At 43.8% G+C, this 21,475-nt stretch overlaps 1 protein-coding gene across 4 annotated transcripts in view; it reads right to left on the reverse strand.

Moving 5' to 3' along the window:
- Positions 1-16,602: 16,602 nt before the first annotated feature.
- LOC144132634 (arylsulfatase B-like) overlaps positions 16,603-21,475 on the reverse strand; it is a 42,562-nt gene continuing 37,689 nt past the window's right edge. For 2 of the 4 annotated variants that reach the window (XM_077665183.1, XM_077665184.1), the window contains 2 exons: positions 19,744-19,863; positions 16,603-19,304 (listed from right to left, as the gene is read on the reverse strand). In XM_077665183.1, coding sequence (XP_077521309.1) covers positions 19,173-19,304; positions 19,744-19,863 — 252 coding nt within the window. In that variant the 3' untranslated portion in view covers positions 16,603-19,172. The remainder of the gene's footprint in view (positions 19,305-19,743; positions 19,864-21,475) is intronic. The other 2 variants (XM_077665182.1, XM_077665181.1) reach the window with 1 other exon arrangement.

Raw genomic sequence — 21,475 nt, forward strand, 5'->3', positions numbered from 1 at the left:
AATGCCTGAAAAGAAGAGAAATGTGCATAAGTTTTCGAACTACGGCGCTCTTCAAGATTTCAACCTTCAACAGAGCTGAGCGCGTTCTCATGCCTTCTTAATACATTGAGGAAATCCAAATAAGTATGCGCACTGCTGTATTTAAAAACAAAACAAGATATATTGATTATATTGCCCCGTTTATGCAACTTGCTACTTCCGAGGCCCTAAGATAATAAAACTGAAGGAAGAACTTCGGCGAAACCCAAAATTCAACGAAGCGGCCGCTGTGCCTGTGGGGTTTTGGTGCTTAGCTCCTGGTCCGTAACACCCGAATTCGATACCGGCCGCAGCGGTTGTATTTCGATGGAGGAGAAATGCTAGAGGCCCGTGTACTGTGCGATGTCTATGCACATTAAAGAACAGCAGGTGGTCGAAATTATTCGGAACCCTCCACTCCGGTGTCCCTCTCAGCCTGAGTTCCTTTAGGACGTTGATCGCCGTATGCTATACACCGAAATTCAACGTGCACATGGCATAAACAGCTTAAACATACTCAGTCTTATGCATTGTATAACACGCCGAAATATGCAAATAACAGATATTACATCGTGCATGGTACCGGTACCAGCCCGTAGCGTTTATACAGGTGACCAGATCAACGACACTGTCCCGGGCGAACGCGTCGGCCTGACGTTATGCAATTTATAACATGTGGTAATTGCTTCGACCGTTCAAGGGGAACAGTAAAACCAGTCTCATTGGTACCACATATGTCCAAGGTCATCCAAATCGAGGACATTCCGATACTTCTTATGGCATATTAAACACGGCACTCGGGATTCCAGGCGAACATCTCGGATTCGAAAGCTAGCTGTGGTGAGCGCATTCCAATAGAAACCAAATATCAAAGCGCTTGTCGTGCAATGGCGTCAGTGTTGAAGAACTTACAGCATTCGAGAAAAATCCAGAGCCATCCTCTATGGTGTCGCTAAACGTGGAGCATTATAACATTTTAACCAGCATAGCACGCACCCATAAGACCTTGTATTTCTCGGGCAAGATCAAAACTGTGGCATACATTTACGTGTTTGAAGCCCTCACGAAGCACATGCCATAGCCTCTCACAAAACTGACATTAAATGAAAGAGTTCCGTTGGGTATCGTGCACGTGAAGATAGCGAAGGCATGCGGCAGTCTGGAAAGTATTTATAGCTTATTTCTATTCGACGTGGGGTGTCAGGGCCAAAATCAAGCAGCAGTGCTTGCTTTCTGGTTATAACAATTGGGCTAGCAATGACCAATGTGCTACGTGGGCGCTTCATGAGCATCTATGTTCAAAACGATTTGCATGCTAACGGAGGATTCATGATCGAACTTATGTAATTTATTATTCCAATTGAACAATCATCACGTGTTTCCTTTCGGAAGATTCCCGTATAAAAGCATTTTAAGCTCAGAATCTTAAAAAACTGAAAATGCAGTGCATATGAAAAAAGCAAACACTCACCGAAAGAAAAAAGCTTAGGGGAATGTTTCGTTTTTATCTACGGTTTTCATTAATTTAAAGGCAATACTCTGGTTATTTCAGCGCCGAGAATTCTTGATTATATAGTAAAAGAAATAACAACATACCGTTGATGGGAAAACAAACCACGGCCTCCGGATTTCTCATCTGGTGCTCTACCAACAGAGGTACAGTAGTGGCTGTTCAATCGCACACTTCAGGGGAGTTTCGTGTTGCGAGTAACCTAACCTTGAGCGTGCTCTACAGCGCCACCTTCGTCACTAAAAGCGGACGTAGTACGTCCCGCATTTACGTGAGTTTCGCGTGAAACGCGATCAAAGGGTGAGAGCGAAAGCTGTGCGAGAACCCTCTTATGCTATCTATGGCATCAATACTGCCGGAACCGATTTCTTCGTTAACCTGCTGAGCAGGTAAGGCGAAAAAAATGAGGGGCTGTTATGACATACATTCGAGGGAAGCCAACAGTCACAGAAACCAATGAGCACAGGAGAACTATTCGATTTTTTCATTAGTAATATTGATCGTTGAGAAATTAGCAGTTTAATTATTTGATCGCAGAAAGATAATTGATTAGAAAGAATAAGAAAACGCCTGCATGGCTGCCGGTGGGATACGAGCACACGGAGGTGTTGGATTCGAAATGTCAGGTAGTGGTAACGTCTGTCGAGAAGACAGCGGAGAGGGCTTCCAAAAGAAACTGTTTATTGGGCTGAATCTTGCCCAAAAATAATTGAACTGTTCGGCGGCAGCGATAGGCAACAAACATGCTCGGCGGTCACTAACATAACGCCCGCTGCTCATGGCCGTGTTCAGTTTACAGATGACAACGAACTTTTTTGAGATGTGGTGCTGAAAGTAACCACAACAGTATCGAACATATTAGAATCAGTTCCACCTGTCTGGATCATTCGAGATAAATCTGGTCGAATCCTGCATCACATACAAAGTGATAATGCCGCGTGCCGGCGGCAGTGAGCACGAAAAACTCGGGAATATAAAGCTTTGAGCCATTGGAGGGGAGTATCATCTTTCGGTATAGTCTATGGTTAGACGGAAGTTCGTCTGGTCAGGTATGATACTGAAGAAGTTAGAGGTGATTGACCATGTCAAGGTTACAATTCGACGTTTCTAAATCCTACCGGTTCCATGTTCACTGAGGTTAGGTCATAGATTAACTGTGAATTACGTAACGTATTGAGCGTAAGTGATTGCCAGCAAATTTTCATTTGGCCTATTTATAGCTTTAACGGCTGAATTAGAGATCAATGATTCCAGTAGCAGCCATGATAATGCGTTTTTCTCTGTAGCTATGACGGTGGCGTTGTCCCAGTCGATGTTATGATGATGTGCTTCAGCGTGTTCAGCAACAGCATTCGATGCTTGATCGCCATTCGCTACACACGTTTGCGCTCTTGCAGGCCTCTTGAAAACGTTGTCGGTTTCGCTTATGTAAACGTCGCTGCAGTCAGCGCATGGAATTATGTACACCACTCAAGGATACATGTCGTCTGGCAAGATGTCCTTCACGTTTATCTGCTTGCTCGAAACTTGCTTGAAGCGATATATGCGACACCTCAATTATGCATTGAAAATACGCGAGCTAGGGCTACGCTCTCTCCTGGAATTCACGGAAAGGCTGCTCGGGCTTTGAGTGTACTTTAAAATTCTTTCGTACCTAGAACACGGTTCTCGTCTGTGTCTGTAAGCACCCAAGATACCCGTTGCCGGTAACCTCCTGGCCGAGCGGTCTAAGGTCGTTCTGCGCATCATGTTCTTCAGTGCACGCATACCTTGAACGTGTCGTCCGGCACGATGCAATTGACAACTTTTTCTGCTATGGGCAGGTTAAAACTAAAATACAGACAACGGCCGTTGTAAGAAGGCTTCCGGTAGACTGTGAAACTGAGACCATTCGTAGATCGATGATCCAGTACGTCCAAGTAAGGCAAACAACGGTCACACTGCATTCCAGCTGTGAACTGTATGCATCGGTTTTTTGGAGTTCAGGCTATCTAAGAAGCGCTGCGCGTCCCGCTGTTTTATGTCGCAAAAGCAATCATCTACGTAGCGGAAGAAGACTTTTTCGTTCCGGTTCATACCCACCATTTCGAGAAAAAATTTTTTAAAGGGAAAGAGTTTACAGACGCGATTTTTCATACGTTGTAAGGTATAATGATGACAATCAATATATGCGCTGATCTGCCATCTACAGGCTTACATTTTTTTACTATTCACGTTTTTTTTCGATCTCCAAAGTTATTTTGAACAGTACCTTACAATTATTCAAATTTCAGAATTTTTTCCCAGAAATGTTGGATATAGTTTTCAGGAATTCCAACCCTAAGTTGGCTGTTGTGGCTTCATGGCTAAGTTGGCCTTCATGGCTGTACCGTGCGTCATCTGGTAGAAGTAGAACTTTCTGACGGGCTAGTTGGTACATTTCAATTGAATAGCGTGCGCTAACAGGACGAACACAGGAAACTTGGAGAAACTTCTCCAAGTTTCCTTTGTTCATCTTGTTGAAGTTGTCGCCATAGGAGAAATATTTGCTGCAATGGCAAAAACGAGGTTGATCACAGAGTTGTGCGACGCCAAAGGGAGGGCGGTTGGGAAGGTTGTCATCTTTCTGCACAACTTTTTTGCATGATGCTTAAGTCAGATCCACCGGTACACTGTTGAGAGCGACGTTATATCGAAAGACAGCATGAAGAGGAACACAATTTAGTTTGTCTACAAACGTGGCTGAGTTCCCAATGTGCGTTGAAGTCTCTCCAGCTAGGTGGCTGAACACTTTGCGGAGGTAGCCCAATAGCCGGTAATGCGGCGACCTTGTGATGCCAACGATCGGCTTAAGAAAAACACCAGGCTTGTGCACTTTGTGAAGATCATATTGCCCCGAAGCTTTGTAGTGTTTGTTTGTTCATTCTTCAAAGCTGCCGCCACTCCGCTTTACAACTTTATGGATGCAAGACGCGACCACATTTATCTCGATTGATCGCATCTAGGCGGAGGCGATTCTACCTTGTTCCAGAATGTTGTTGGAACTTTGCACGCTTTATCTCGAAAGTTCGCTATTCGCTTTAAATTGAGCACGGCCGACAGCGGCGGGCATTCTGGTTGACGAACGCCGAGCAAGCTTGTTGCTAAGCCGCCGCCGTGTGATTTTGTCCATTGTGGGAGTAAGTCAGCCCAAATACAGTTTTGTTTAGACGTCATTTTCGCTGTTGTCCTGCTTCCCGGATTGCAGTTACTACTTCGTGACAATATGGTGTATGAGGGTTTAACGTCCCAAAGCGACTCAGGCTATGAGAGACGCTGTAGTGAAGGGCTCCGGAAATTTCGACCACCTGAGGTTCTTTAACGTGCACTGATATCGCACAGTACACGGGCCTCTAGAATTTGGCCTTCATCAGGCTGGGTGAGCACGCGGCTACTGCGACAAGAAAAAAGAAAAAAGAAAGAGAGAGAGAGAGAGAAGCAAAAGCAGAGAAAAAAGGGAAAGCAAAGAAGAAACGTGGTGGGGCTTAACAAAAGAAGGGATGCGTCCGCCAATTGTGGGTTTCGGTATGCCTCTGTCCGCGTATGTGCGGCCCCGAGCGGCTCCGAAAGATGGCCCGGACGAGGCGGACAGGTTGAGACCGCCCAAAGTGGCTCCACATGGTGACACGCGAGCCGCTAAAACCAGATGAGCTTCCCATAGGAGGAGCAGATGGAAAGCCTTGTTGGCAGGAATGCAAAAAAACAAGACATAGAGCACAGAGAAATTTCAAAAAATAAAAATATATATAATCACAAAAAAAGAAGAAAGAGAAGGGGACATATGGCCTTAGCGGGATTAAAGAATGAATTGAAGGGCAGATGGAAACAAGCCGATACTGACATGCAACAGGGGTATGTCCCCAGACGACTCAGTCAGTGGTGGTACTTTGTCTATTAGGGTTGAAATTTTCTTTGTTTTCTGCCATCGAAAGAGACGATAGGGTGCCATGGTTTTCATTGATGTCCTTTTGCGCTGTGTTAAATTTCAAAATAAAGTATGATTCGCGTTGTTCGCGCTCCCGGGTGTTTTTAAAGCTACTATGCAATATCGTTACTTTAAGTTTATCAAACTCGTGGCCTTTTTCGCGGAGGTGTCTCGAAAGTGGGAGGCCAGGGAGAGATTTAGTATGTGAGCGGTGGTTATTAAAACTTAATCGGAAGGAAATGTCTGTTTGGCCAATGTATTGCATCTGACATTCGCCACACTCGAGCATGTAAACACCATTACTGGAATCGCAGTTTAAGTCCTCTCGGTTAACATGTTTGAAATATGAATGGGTACTGTTGGTCAGTGCTGTGGTTTGCATGTGTTTGCAAACTTAGCATCTGCTCTTTCCGCAAGGTGTGCAACCCACCAGCCTCGTTTTATTAACCGTTGAGTGCACAAGGTGATTTTGTAAATTTTTTGGCCTTCTGTATGTTACCTGGGGGAACAATGGAAAAATGTTTGAGAGCCGCTCACTTTGTTCTATGATATTGAAGTGTTATATATATATATATATATATATATATATATATATATATATATATATATATATATACCTATAACATTTATCTATTGAGGGGCGCGTTGACCACGGTAGCATATATATATATATATATATATATATCTATATATATATATATATATATATATATATATATATATATATATATATATATATATATATATATATATATATATATATATATATATATATATATATATATATATATATATATATATATGCTACAGTGGTAAACGCGCCCCTCAATAGATAAGCTTATAGGTAATGTTTAAAATTTAACTATTCAGTATTAGTTAACCAGCCTGGTTAGCACGTCTCTGCGCCGAGCACGCTTGTCGCACTCTGCCGACGAGTGATTCAGACCAATGTGGGAGCAAGTCAGCCCAAATAATGTTTTTTTTTAGACGCCATCTTCGTCGTCTTCACTCGCTGGATTGCAGTCACCACCACGAGACTATATATTGTTGGCGCTGACCGCTTCCTACAAAGGAGTCGATAGTAGGGACTCTTGTTCTATTGGATCGTGCAGCAGAGGCGTGTAACTTGTTCTCTCATTAGCAGCAACATCTTATTGTACTCCTGTCAAGCACCAAGGGAGAATTGGCTTTGCCAGCTGGGAAAACGGCAATTTTTTTTCTATCGTAGGCTGTCAATGACATTCTTCTAGAAGAAACACAATCGACTTCTAGGTCCTCGTTTCCGCCACCCTGATATACATCGACGGCTATGGTGTGAACCACGTCCCGCTGCTCAGACTGCAGTCGCTTCACCGCATCGACGGAATCCCCGTTTCTTGGATTTGGCGGGGACTTCGTGTTGAGATTAAGACCACGGCGCAGCACTTCAGTCCCCGTCTCAGTGGACTTGTACGATGACAGGTTCACAACCTGCTGTGCACGAAGCCAAGGTTTCGGTGTCAGTGTTCGAGCGGGGTACGCACAAAACTTGTCGTTGTGTCCTGCGATACGAGATTTGCTAGCGTATGCCGTTATTTGAGTGCCGATGACAATGTGAACAGGAAACTGAGAAACTGCCCAATTCTACCGACGTTACGGCGGCGAGCAAATGTTGGCAGCGCGAAACAATAGCGCGTCAGCATAGAGACGACCAAGAGATCTACAGCTAAGAGCTCTAAACATACCTCTTTCCCCGTTGTATAATGATGCGCTACGGTTTAGCAAAAAATAACTGTAAAAGCCCAACTTGTACTTTATATGGCAGTGCGGATTGCTTTTTTTTCATTTCATTGATTCATATGACGAATGAATAATCTTTGGAGGCGAACCTGACTTCACGGTTCTGTTTCATTTCTATATTTTGGGCTACTTAACTGAAGTGCGGGTGCAAAATAGGTGCATACTCAAAATTTGGAAGATTTTTTCGTCTATTTGGTGCTTAAGTTAGCATCATTTGTTTGATATAAAGCGATGAACATGTGCAGCTTGTTCAAGGAACAATCACGAGCCTTTCTGGAGCTGTGTAGTTATAAAGTGTGTGAGCTTTGGAATCATCGTGTATTGACTGTGTACGAAGAACGTGTTTTTCCATAAAGATCGCAGATCAGTGGTCTGACGGTCAGGCAATTTCTGCAAGTCGAATTGTATATTTGTCAGTAAGCAATCACTTCGTAATGAAACGTTAAATATTGAGAAGTTTTACATGATAAAACACGAGAAAGTGCATGTAGCAATGTTGAATATTGATCTGTCATGCCCCGACACAAGCTAAATAATGCACTGCAGCCTGAATCGGGTCCTCTTCGTTTTTATGCGATTTTTATCACGCCTACCGCATTTGCATTCTAACCTTGTACTTATGTAAGCTTAACGTTACCATGATTTGCCACACTGCCTATTGCTTCCGCCGTTCAAGTCAAACGCATTTCCGGCATTTGCCTACTAACAAAAAGCACTGTAAGCCGTCGAAATTTGTATTAAGCACTGTTGCGACTCGGGTAGCATGGCCGGACCGGAGTTCGGACGAGGATGATCGGCGACTGAGTTAGGAGGATGGCAAGGAAAACTTTATACAACTATTTACATTACTTACACCCACAGCAACTGAGAGTCCCTCACATCGAGTAGATCCTCTCAACGAGACTCTTTCACTGGGAAGTACTCTCAGTTGCTGTTGTTGCTGCGACGCGGGTAGCATGGCCGGACCGGAGATGGGGACGAGGATGATCGGCCATGCTACCCGAGTCGCAACAGCACTGCCTGCACAGGCCATTAGTAAGGGGTTCCACTTGAACCGTAGAACAAGCAACAGTGTGCAGTTTCGTTTGCGCTGTCCTCTGGAGACGAGTCCCGAGAGAGGCATTTTAGCTTTTAAAAATAATGAAAGTTTGTTCACATACAAAGTACAAAACAAGATCTCCCAAGAGGGTGATAAATAGAGAAGAATATGGCTCAAAAAGCGGAAATAAGTTTACTCCAATCCTTTCCAAATACAGAGCACCCAAGCGCAAAACAGAAATTAATACATGAGCCGAACGGAAGGCAGCAGCATTCAGTGGTAAACAATTGTCCTTAAGGTTTCAAGACTGATTCATTTTCTTTTCTAGAAATGATTCCTCAAAGGAAATGTTGGTGCGTATATGTAGCACCACCTTTTCGGGCTAACCTGAGCTATTTATGTTGATTGCTGTGGCAGCCGCTAGATGACGCTATATGTAAAAATGTACGTTGTCACTAGCCGTCGGCGAATTCTACTCTGAGTGAATGTGGAGAGATGGACGTCCACCTCCTAGAGAGTGTAAACATAAAATTCTGTGTGAATTTTGGCAAGACAGCCACACAAACTTATGAGCTCATTCGTGATGCTAATGGCAACGAGACATTATCATGCGCACGAGGTTTCGAGTGGCACAAGAGGTTCGTTTCGGGGAGAACGTCGGTGCAACATGACACAAGGCATCGGCGCCCATCAGCCTCTCGGAATGTAAACAACGTGGCTCGGATCAGGGAGATCGTACAGCAAGACCGCATCATTACAGTCCGCCTGCTATCAAATGCTCTCGACATTATTAAGACAACATTCCACCAAATTTTGCGTGCGAACTTTGGGAAACAAAATAAAAATAATAATAATTGTTTTTTGGGGAAAGGAAGTGGCGCAGTATCGGTCTCATATTTGGTGGTCACCTCAATCCCGCTGTAAGAAAAGGGATAAAGGAGGGAGTGAAAGAAGAAAGGGAGAGGTTCCGTAGTGGAGGGTTCCGGAATAACTTCGATCATCTGGGGATCTTTACATGCACTGAAATCGCACAGCACTGCATGCCACACTTGTGCCGCACTCCCTCACACAGGACCATAAGGACACGCGGGCATCAGTGAGCGCTGATTTGCTCACCGCGGCAGACAAAGATGCTGCATTCGTCGACAGCATCATTGCTGAAGACAAAACATTGTGTTATCCCTACGATCCTCAAAAAATTTGCATAGCGGCGATTGGCAGTCCACCAGCTCTCCGGTATCGAAAAAGGTGCAGCGACAGAAGACCAAAACAAAGACGATGCTGACAGTTTTTTTTCGATGCCAGAAGTGTCATACATCACGAGTTCGTTCCACCAGGGCATGCAGTGAACCTGGAGTTTTATATCCGGCTGCTCCAACACATGCGGCATGTACTGCGACGTCGTCTCCCTGACTTATGAGCATCTGGACAATGGAGCCTTCTCCATAATAACGCAAGGCCACACAGTGCTCTCAGCGTGACGAAATTTCTCGCCAAGCACAGCATTGCTGTAGTTCTCCATCCACCATACTCGCCTGACCTCTCCCTATGCGATTTTTTTCTGTTTTCTCGTGTGAAGAGACGCCTAGAAGTTTGCTGGATGGGGAAGGTGGAGGCCATTCATGACGCCACGACTAAGGAGCTGAAGAACAGAAGCGTTTTTCAACACTTTCCAAGGCATTAAGAAGCGTTGGAAGCTGTGTATAGACTGCAAGGGAGTCAGTCTATTTCGAAGGCGTGCTGCACAAATGATTTCGATCTTAAACGCATTTTTTTAATGGACTCAATCACGGAACTTCACAGGCAAAGGTTGTAAAGCGCGAGCCACCGTTCTAAACTAAAAAAAACAATTACTAATATAACAGCAAATATGTGACCATTTTCATTTTAATTATTGATAAGCATGTGGATTCATTTAGAACAAGAGCGATGGCAGTCTGGTCGCTAAGAAGTCGGCAATATATAAATGTGGCTTTTGTACACAACAACCTGTTCGCCTTTTGAATTGCGGTAAGTTCAATACGACGCGATTTATCCGTGTTCTTTTTGAAGGTATATTTAGAAAAGGCGAGTTCATTCAGCTCGGTATGCTGTTGCACAGCTGCCGTTTCGCTTTTTTCCTTGGTTTATTTGTTATTATATTACTTTTTTTAAAAGCGTGGCGCAGGATGTTTACTATAGCTCGCACTCCCAAATATGCAGTGTGTGTTCTTTGTACATTTAGCGGGCTGTTATTCGTTTCTGGCACAGCTCCCACACCAGATAAACAGCACTGTATGTCTGGATATATTAGGTGATATGGTGAAACCATTTCTTTTTTCTATGAAGCAATGGAGATTCTAAAACAACAGTAATCTCTGAGGATCTTGTGCTCTTATAGTTTTTCACATGTTGAACATCACTCTAGCAGACTAAGTTTGCTTCACGGGAAACACCATGAAACTTATTAACGCAAGTTTCACGTTGAATGGATTCAGCCAGGATTTTTTATATATCTTAACAATTATTAACGTTTTTTAGATTAAATACTTATATCTCATCTCCTTAAAGTTTCTAATTGATTCTCAGAGATTCATTTATATGAAATGGACAATTGCTAGTTTCTTGCTAGAAAACCAAAATTTGAGCTGCAAAATATTATGCTGTGTCATCATCGTGTATGAATATGTACGTTGTTATTGGCACGCTTGTAACATCTTTTTAACGCAGTAGAACCAAAAATCAGGCAGCAAATGCACACCTCTGGATAACCGAACGTAACCTAGTAAAGTAGTGACCTGGAACACCGAATGCCTATGATCTGCAGCCAGTTGATGAAATAACTTTTGTATCACTTAAGGGTGTTTTTCCGAAAGCCAACACACCTTCAATACTCTCTTTTCACTAACAGAAATTCGCTCCCCCCATAGCTACATCCCTAAACCGGTCTTCACGAATGAGACTCATTATCCTCGTTCAGTCATTATTTACATGTATATGCGAAACGCTCTTCCTCATTGCCTAGCCGACAAAGCGAAAAAGAAAATCGCTATGCTTCGGAAGATGGAAATAAAAAAAAAAATGGTTAGCAGTTTACCATTGCTACGCACTAAATATTATGCGCAAGAACAGTTTTTTTTTTCAGGTGGACTCCAGCGCCACGTACCAGAAAGGTCATTTGAGGTGTCCACACACCCAAGGCGCCAGTCAAGCCCGTCTTGAACTTTTCCATTGTGAATGCCTATATACACCAATGTGCCCCGACGGCCTATGCTCCCGTGCCGTGTTTCTTCCACAACGTTGTCCACGCCAGCACAAGCAGCGCACATCTCTCTGTCCCTATCGCCCCATATTTTAAAGCGCGAATATTCGTTTAATAGTAGTATTAGTTGATGAAGCACACAATGTGCAATGCACAGTGCGAGGCCGTTTTGCAGTTCAACAATATGCGTGTTCGGCTGCGGCGATAGCCCAGTGCTTTCGCGCAGTGGTCAGCGAAGCTGATCTCTTGGCGTCGCCGCGGGTTCCAATCCTTGTAGCAGAGTTTAATTTTTGTTTATTTATTTCACTTGGCACAAACCCACAAACACCGCAAGATCTTGCTCTAGATTTACCTTTTAGAAACCGCTTTCGCTCTAGGAGCCTCTTACATTACGTTCCATAATTCAAATATGCAAAACACGAGCCGGCAGCCCGTTAGGAAAACACAAAAGTACATTACGTTTACACGAATCGATGCGGCACTTTCCTGTGCACAGTTGAACCTTAACTATGTCCATCGCTTAATCAAATTTTGAACTCACCTGAACATATGTTAGCAGCGATTGGTGCCTTTCGGATTGACTATGTTGAGCTCATGAACACATGAAAGAATATAGTAGTGTGCGTCAAAATTTACTGAAGCTACGTTGGAAATGACGCGGATATTTATTACTGCCTACTAGCATTCCAGATGTTTCAAATTGGCAGGAAATTGCTGTTTTCGTGTTCTGGCTGAAAGCCAAAATTTCCTTTAAAAAGGCCATCTGCGTTATTTTTCCCCACATACTAAGCCTGCGCATGTTCCGTTTTTTGACCCGCTGACGGAAATCAAAAAGCCCCATCTGTAGAATAAATGACAACGGAAATTCAGTGAAGGCAAACAGCGCTTTTAAAGGTCACCAATTCATGGCTTGTCCCTCAAAGGCTCGCTTTGAGGCCGCCTTTGTTTACTTGTATTAAGTAATTCGCACGCTATTACGCAATGAATACTGTTTTCTACCATGCACATACCGCATCCATGCACTGCAGTCAGTGTATACGAAAGCGAAGCGACAAAATTACCCAGAAATAGTTCCCAGAAATATTATTAAGAAGTGTTCTTTACTGCGGTCAAGATGGCGTTTGAATATTATCAGAGCTCTGCTTCCATCTATGCATACAACTTAAATCAATTTCTATGTGCTCTAGTTTCTTTCTTGAGCCAACCTCTCTCTCTTTGCGCAATAAACTCGTTTAAGCAGAGGAAAACTGGTGATTTTTGTGCTGTGTGCATATGTTTTTTTCCTATTAATTAAAAACTTTTTCTTTACAGCCGAACATCATATAGTGGAGCTAATAAAATTCTTCTGAAGTGATGCAAAAAAACTATATATCTTGCTGGCAATACAAAAAATCTCTTATTTGCTAAACATGACAGAGTTGCACAAAAATTCACGAAAATATGAAAATATGTAGTCGAATAGCAGGAGAATATAATATATAGAACATGATGTTTGTTCGCTACATTGCCAAAAATGAGTACGCAACGTTACACAACTCTTCACGCTAAAATTTTCCTTCAGCAAACAAAAATAAATTGATCGCGCGCAGTGCTTTGGTCTGCTCCGCAGCGCAGTGCCAAGGTGAATCCCCGGGCCGGTTTTCGGAGAACTGTGTCCGCTAGACGGCTGGTTGCACGCAATTGTTGAGAAGACGCTCTGTACCTTTAGAGAGGTCCTGGAAGGAGCGTCGCTCTTCGGCAACGGCGGAAACGAAAGTTGCAAATGGTCACCTATCGATAGTCCAGGGAGGGAGCAGCAGCAATCTATGTCCGCACTAAAACAAAATGAACGACGTCACCTTTGCACACAAATCTGTCGCTTCCACAAGCAGCGCCAAGTGTCAATGCTGCGGGGTCACGCGAACATGGCTGCTGCTTAGCGTGGTTAGTTCGAGAAGTGAACGCCACCAAGGGCGCTAAACTTGCGCGATAACTACGTGCTGACAGATTCGTGAGAACACAAAAAATACTCCATCATGCCACTGACAAAAAAAAAGATTCCTAAATTGAAGCGCTGTTCTTTGGAATATACAGAACTTCGTTGGTTGCCCTGAAGCGGCCTGGATTGTTCATAATTTCGCGTTTTGAGGCATCGATAAAATTGATAGATTTGAACAGTCGTAAAGAAAGAGTCGACAGCCTTGTCATGCTTGAAGCAGAACTAATGACAGGGAAAAGAAAATTCGAATAGGAGGGCCGCCGACAATGGATTGCTGGTATATTTCAGAAAGGACAAATTGATTGGCAGTGAAAGGAATGAAAGCAAAACGTAAAAAAACGTTGTCGCCCAGCAAGGCGCAGTCGAATGAAAAATCACCTGCCCGGCCTGGCTTCTTAGAGGCCACAAATAAAAACTGCAGAAATGGGGAAAATTGAAAATGAGTGGTCATGTGAACAAAAATGCTCTATCGCGTTACCGAACTGCGACCTGAAGACTCATTCAAAACAGGGCTCTAACTTTGTCCGTTAGAATATAGACTTCTTCCACGATTGCAAATTCTGCCCCCTTTATTAAAATTCCCCCTGAAATTTCTCGGCAACAGCTCTCCCCGTGCACTGTCACATGACATGTCTTCCCAAGCGCCTATTCCTTGTTGGCAGCCGCGGAATTTCGGTGGTTATGACACTCGGCTTCTGACCCGAGAGGCGCAGGATGGAACCCGGCTGCGGCAATTGCACTTCGAAAAAAAGGCCAGCTGTTTCGACAGCAGTATCCGTACATTCTAGCAGTCGTTGCTCGTCACCCGTCATTTTTCATACGGAACGGGACGACAGTTAGTCATCGCGGAGTGTTCGACGGCAGTGCTTAGAAGCATGAAGATGTGCGTCGAGAAGTATATTATTTTAGTGAAGAAATGCGGCCTTTTCATGCACGCCGTGCTTTTCGAGTAGGGAAAGAAATCTTCTGATTTTCTGGTCGCCAATTTGTTGTTTGCTACGCGGATCCCATCGCATCTCTCAAGTGGTGCCGGAATTTGGAGCTTAAGTATCCGCCGTGTATACGCTGCACAAATGGCAGCAGCAATGTGATAATTTATACAGTCAGCTACATCTTTAGTTGTAGTCTGTGGTATAACGTGATTATCACTCATGGAAGGAACAGGAGAGATTCATCACACGTTGTTAACTTGTAAACCTTCACATTTACCTCCGAAGTGACAAAGGCGCCGTGGTGTCATACGAAACCACATCTTCACTTGGAAACCAAGCAACATGCTGACATATCAAGTCGATAGGGTTAAAGTTCCTGTGCCCATCGGGACACTTGAATTAATGATCAGACGCGGGAGGTTGCTTGCGAAGAGAAACCTTGTTCTCATAAGGCCCACAGCTGGCTGTGTTTGAAACAGCCACATGTCGGTGCAATGGCGTATAACTTAATCGCTGCACCACTGCGCTAGGATTTGTATGAAGACTCGCACCGATTTATGGATGTAGAGTACTGAAGGGCTAACTCCGCGTATATGGGCATCAACCCATTAATGCTGTCGAGTTATACTTTTACGGCGATACTTATGTATCCTCTCAAAATTTTGCAGCCGCGGAGAAAGTAATGAACACAGGCGAGAAAAGAAAACGAGTGTCAGCCAATATAAGTAAAAAGACATAGCGTAGCAGCATTGCTTCAAACAACAAAGGTAAGCAGCACATTGGAAAATATTTGAAACACTGAAGTTGTGACCGTGCTTACATACTCTTTACGCAAAAGTAATTGAAGCTTTGCTTCACCGCTGCTTCTTATGCATATATCTTACACTTAACGAGCTAGGATGAAGAAGAAGGGCAGAACAAGTGCTCACTATCAACCGAAAAAATTTATTGGGACACGAAATATATACAAAAGAGGAAATAGAAAAACAAAAGGACATGATATGCGCAGTCCGGATCATGATTGCTCCGCTCGAGCCAAAAAAGAAGAGCACGTGACGCAACACTACAAATCAAGACCTATTACAAGCATAGTCATTATCAAGAAATGCGAACTCTACGTCAAGTAATGACAATGATGGCGCACTCACACTGGTATCAGCTGCCTTTCTTATTCTTAAAGCCTCTATAATCTCCCGGACTGCCTTATTTCTCTGTCTCCACAAAACACACGTTCGAGGTTTGCACTTATGACTCTTAACAGTCTTGGTCAAGTGAGTCCCCGAACCGTCATCAAGCGACGTAGCATGTTCCCTAGGGTGCACGTTCAGACAGCGCCCCGTCTGACCCGTGTAATGCAGGCCACAAGTTAAAGGAATGGAGTATACCACCCCGCAAGCCAAATCAACTAACGGATCGGAGTGACTCACGCCACACCCGTTCCTTCTCTCCCGCGGTCTATCACTTGTGAAGCTCAAGCAAGCTTTCACTTGTGAAGCTCCTAGAAACGAACGAATTCAGTTTTTGGATCACTTTGGTTTGTGAAGGTAACCATGTGTGCTGGTCTTTTCCCGAAGGAATAACAAGCAGTTGTTAAATTTTTCTTCGAGTCATTCGAAGCTGATTAGAAATGGCATTGCATCGAATGCATTGAAGTCGGCCCTGATGAAGTACTGTTCCTGTTGAACTATCAGCGCGTTCACCGAACAGGTCACCAGACTGAAGAACGCAGGGTTCCGATACTCTGTGTTGACAGCGGCGGCGCAAAAGATTTTAAAGGAGCCGAATGAAAACCTAAAGGGGGAAAGGCGACAAAAAGAGAGGAGCCAAGAAAGGAAAGGAAAAACGTCTCAATCGTCCCGTATGTTCCCGTTGTCTCCCACAGCCTCAAGAACATTGCCCGCTCTTATGACGTGGACATTGTGTGTTTGGCAAAAAAACAAACTTGGTCGAATCTGTACTGCCATTGAGAGGCATAATAAACCGCCAGAGAGAAGGAACGGGTGTGGCGTGAGTCATTCCGATCCGTTAGTTGATTGTGCTTGTGGGGTGGTGTACTCCATTCCTTTATCATGTGGCCTGCATTACACGGGTCAGACGGGGCGCTGTCTGAACGTGCGCCCTCGGGAACATGCTAGGTCACTTAATGACGGTTCAGGCACTCACTTGAGAAAACATGTTAAGAGTCGTTGTGCACACCAATCTTTGAACGAACGCGTGTTTTCTGGAGACACCGAGATGAGACAGCCCGGGAGATTATGGCGGCTTTTAAAATAAAAAATGCAGCTGTTACCTGTGTGGCTGCCCCATCAAAGTTACTAGTTGACACAGAGTTCGTGTTTCTTGATAATGACTATCCTTCGAGGACCCATCAATTTTTTTTTCGTTTGATAGTGAGCACTTGTTCTGTCTTTCTTCTTCATCTTGTCCGTTTGGTGCTTTGACATCATGATCCATATAAACTTGCCTAATATTCTACCGTTTTGCTTACACTTTACCAGTGATGTTTATTATATAACAGACATAGACCTATCCGAGCTTCTAAATCATTTGCTGGGACATTAAAAACAAGTGTTTGCTGCTCTTTCTACCTTGAAAACATGAAAAAGTAGAGATATCAGCATCTTTGATCATAAACGGGTTGTCTGATCAATAGGGGCTACATCGTTTCTTTTTCTTGGGAAAACTAAGACATGCTTTTTTATTATTTCATTTTATACACATAAATGAATATACGAAAAAGCCAACATATTTGTGCTGCCCGGAAAAAGAATTCGAAGACAGCACTCAACGAACCAGTTGTAAAAAATGGTATATTTGTCAGCACAGTGACTAGTATGTTTCACAATGAACATCGTTCTTGGCGCAGCGAAATCAATATTTTCCTGATGAGCTTTGTCCGATTAGTTCGTTACAGTGAATCGCGCTATTAGTGAGAAAATTAATAATAATATTAATAATTTGCTTTTGGGGAAGGGAAATGGAGCAGTATCTGTCTCATATATCGTTGGACACCTGAACCGCACCGTAAGGGAAGGGATAAAGGAGGGAGTGAAAGAAGAAAGGAAGAAAGAGGTGCTGTAGTGGAGGGCTCCGGAATAATTTCGACCACCTGGGGATCTTTAACGTGCACTGACATCGCACAGCACACGGGATAAGGCGTCGTTGTGCAGTGCGATATCAAGGAATTGCAGATGTTTATGTTGCGGATGTTTTCAGAGTGAATAAAGAAACTTTTCTGATCATTCTTTTTGGAGTTAATTGCATCCTTATCGCATCGCACTAGTTTCAGTGCACCTACCGTGGAGCTACAGTTCAGCCACATGGACGTCAAGGACGTGACTCTTCGACCACCACGATTGCAACAAATTAGCTTCAGAGGGACGTATTTCGCATTTTTATTGGCAATCATCGCATGGATGGCGCAAAGTGGCAGATTACACAAAATATTTACTGATAATCTATTCTAGCTCAACCAGTCACGATGCCTTTTTCATCTACATACAGACAAAACTTCAATTTCGTCGCTAAATGTTTCCTGTCCCTTCCAGCTCAATCTTTTATTAGCCGCTTTAAAGTGAACGCTAATCTTTTTACTTCGTATCCGCATGCGTGATCAGTGTACACGGAGTATACGGCTGCCACGGTCGCTCAGTGGTTTTTGGTGCTCGAATGCTGACTGGAAAGAAGCGCGTTTGATCCCGGCCGTGGCGTCACGTTTCGATATAGGCAAAAAGCTTAAGGCTCGTCTGCTGTGCAGTGTCAGTTCACGTAAAAGAACCCCTGGTGGCAGAAATTTCCGGAGCCCTTCATTACGGTGTTACTCATAGCTTGAGTCGCTTTGGGACGTTAAACCGCGATAAACCAAACCATACCAAATTGCGTCTGGGCTCGCTGTAACTATAACGTTAATGAAATATAATATAGTCTGTTCCTGCCATGCGTGAACAGTCCACAAAATAAATACGTTAATTATACACTGCGTGGTATTTTCATTGATGCCCTGGGTCTGTGAATGCTACGTGAAATGCGGATGTCCTGCAAGATGCGATACTATCATAAATGCACGTTTCAAATCTCGTTCAGTTGTCTTTCCCGCGTTGCTCTGTTGATAATCTCGCGTCGCTGTGCATAAAATAACCGCCGAAATCACCATAAAATCTTCAACATCTTAAAATTTGGAAATTTCTTCAGTAGTTGCTGCGTTATAAATTGGACCGATCCCATTTCATGATTGGTGAACTCGGGAAAATCAATTCAATGAACTCTTAAAGGCGCTTTTTGCCTTCGATATTTAGAATGAAGTTGCCGACTCAGAAAATTTCAGAACTAGGCTCGCCTGCGATGCTGAAAGTCTTGAATATCGCAAAATAATCTTGCACCCTCATAAAAAGAGTTCCGTGCAGTCCCATGTCAGTGGGTAGAGCCCACGGACGTGATACTTCCAATTAGCGAGGGGTTCCAAAAATGTGAGGTAGTAGGCGAAGTTCAGAAGGATGAAAATTTGGCGACTTGCTATACTTGAATGGCTAAAAATACAATAAAGATCAAAGAAAATCGTGGGAAACACCAGCATCGAATTTGTGCACACATACCCAGGCGAGCGATGCCGTCGACCTCTAATGCACTTCCAATATCGTTCTTTATTTCGTATTTTGCGAAGAATGGGATTATTAATCATATTAAGATGATTCGCAAGGTATCCAGGCGCACGTTTGGCTCGGTAACAGTGATTTTAGGCAATCCCAAGTTTAAACAAGCTCTTGAAACTCCAGAACGTCAATGTGTAAAAAAGTAGTGTTTGTGTGCGACATGTCTGATGATGCGGAGTACTTGCACCAGGCGCTGCCACTTCTTCGGCCTTGTGCTGGACAAAAATTGAATAATGACGAGAATCAAAAGAGTCACGAAAACAAACAACAATGCCATTTTAGGCTATGCATGCCAGTGAAAAACTAAAGGACGAGAAGCGCTTTATCTAGGGCAACTAATGCAGCCTGGTAAACAGAAGCACTTGCTCCGTTAGAGTATTGGTGCGCCTCCAGCAATATATGTCGGCTTGCAGAACAGCAATGTCCGATCTAAATACGAACAACGTAGGAGGACACTGCATGGGCCAGTCGCATGCAGCTTGTGTTTGTTACCATTGAACTACACTTGGTACAAGAGCCACCTGAAAAATTTTAGCGTGTGCATCGGGAGAGGGTGGAGACAAGGGGCAGTTGATACATGCAGGGGAGGCCGTGTAACCCACGTTAGCGTAGTTATTGGTTATATTGGATATAAAAAGACAGAGTTAGCCTCACCCAAGGAGCACAAAGTCCATCTCTAATGCGGAAAGGAGATGAAGTATGTTCTCTTTTGGTCAACGGGAGTGAAGCAGATGCCTGGTAGGCATCAAGACGATTTTCCATAAACTGTAAAACCTGCAAAAAAGGGTGTTGAAACACGGAAGACACAGTGCGAATTAAAAAAGACAGTGCACCTTCGTTTTTCAATTATATGTGCGTCAATATTGATTGCTCTGCCTTCCTCGCTACTGCGCAGGGAGACAGATATGAGACATCAATTCACTAGCCACACTGAGTGTATGCAGTCTCTTCCGCACCAACATACATGCTGAGGAGCTCAAATTTTAAATCTACCGTGAAGCATCCGCATAGATTTAATCCGGCCTTGCTTTATCATTAATGTAGCTGATAACGAACTGTTTCTGATCCCAAACATTAATGAAAGATATCGGATCATCAGGCTGCGTTTTTCTTGAGGCGCACTTAGCCCCTAAACTTCATACGGCTGCCCCCCCCCCCCCGCGAGTTTTGGTCCACGTGGTTTCGAAAGCTGGGTGGAGGGCGTAGTGTTCTATATCAGTTAACTGTTTTTTTCGGAGCATGCACACAGCTCCAGGGAACAAGTATTAAATAATTTAATACTTATTCGCGCTATGGCTGCTCTACAATCTGTTGCGGCTAGAAGTAACATTACGACTCACAGCATTGTCAGTTTATACCTCAAGTCTAGAAGGGGAGGCATATAATTGAAATGAACCTAAAAGAATGATAAACATGATAGGTGTTATATAGCCTGTCTTGACAAAAGCTGAACAGCGCTACCTCAGATAAATGGAGTCTGCAAGACAACGCTGTGCAATTTGTCGGCTTTTTCTCGTGCGGACCAATAGAAAGATGATTCATGTAACTTTTGCCTATACAGCAGAGCAGCGGGTAGTGTTGAAAAAAAAAGAATTTTTTGAGGCGAAGATACTGATTGAAAAAATGTGCCGGCAAGTCACAGTTGACGCCAGTGATGAACTGTAAGAGCAAAGCGTATTAGCATGATCTTAGAACTTTTATTCTTTTTCTCTCCCTAGCCCTGTGCCCTGGAAGCTTGTAGGACAGAGCAGTGAATGAAAGGACGTATGGGCGCTCACCAAAGCGTGACTAGGCAGAGAATAAAGAAGCTTGAGTAAAGAAATCTGCCTCCTTTTTTTTCGCCCACGTTTTAAGCTTGAGAACTCTGAGCGCGAAAAGTCTTTTTCAGGCACATAATGTTCTTAATAAAATTTTTGACACCCTGTGCAATTTCCGAGTGAAGTACGCAACCAACAACTTCTTATTACCTCCCAGTTCCCAACGCAGTTCCTTAGACACCGGTACTGCTTAACAGCCAATATATGGGAATGTCGCTCAATCCCTCGCACATAACCACATAAGAGGCCCGATTCACCGGGATAGGTAACGCCACCTCTTCTTGGAGAGCTCTCCTTCATAACATTCTCACTGTCATGAAGAAAGATTCAAAACCACGACCTGACACTGATGAATGCGTTACCGTGTCCTAAATTCTTCAATTATTTTCTTTTGTCGGTGACAAGACGAAGAAGTGCGTCCTTGTAGAGGGGACGCCGTGCCCCGCCATACGGCGATGGATCTGGACCCTCCTGGCCATCCGACCAGATTGGCGGCTTCCTACTTCTGTTCTTCGAGGAAGCGTTGTAGCCTTCCGAGTGACTCCGACAGCGAGGTACCATAACGTACT

The sequence above is a fragment of the Amblyomma americanum genome, chromosome 5, assembly GCF_052857255.1.
Source record: "Amblyomma americanum isolate KBUSLIRL-KWMA chromosome 5, ASM5285725v1, whole genome shotgun sequence".
Classification (NCBI taxonomy): Eukaryota; Metazoa; Arthropoda; class Arachnida; order Ixodida; family Ixodidae; genus Amblyomma; species Amblyomma americanum.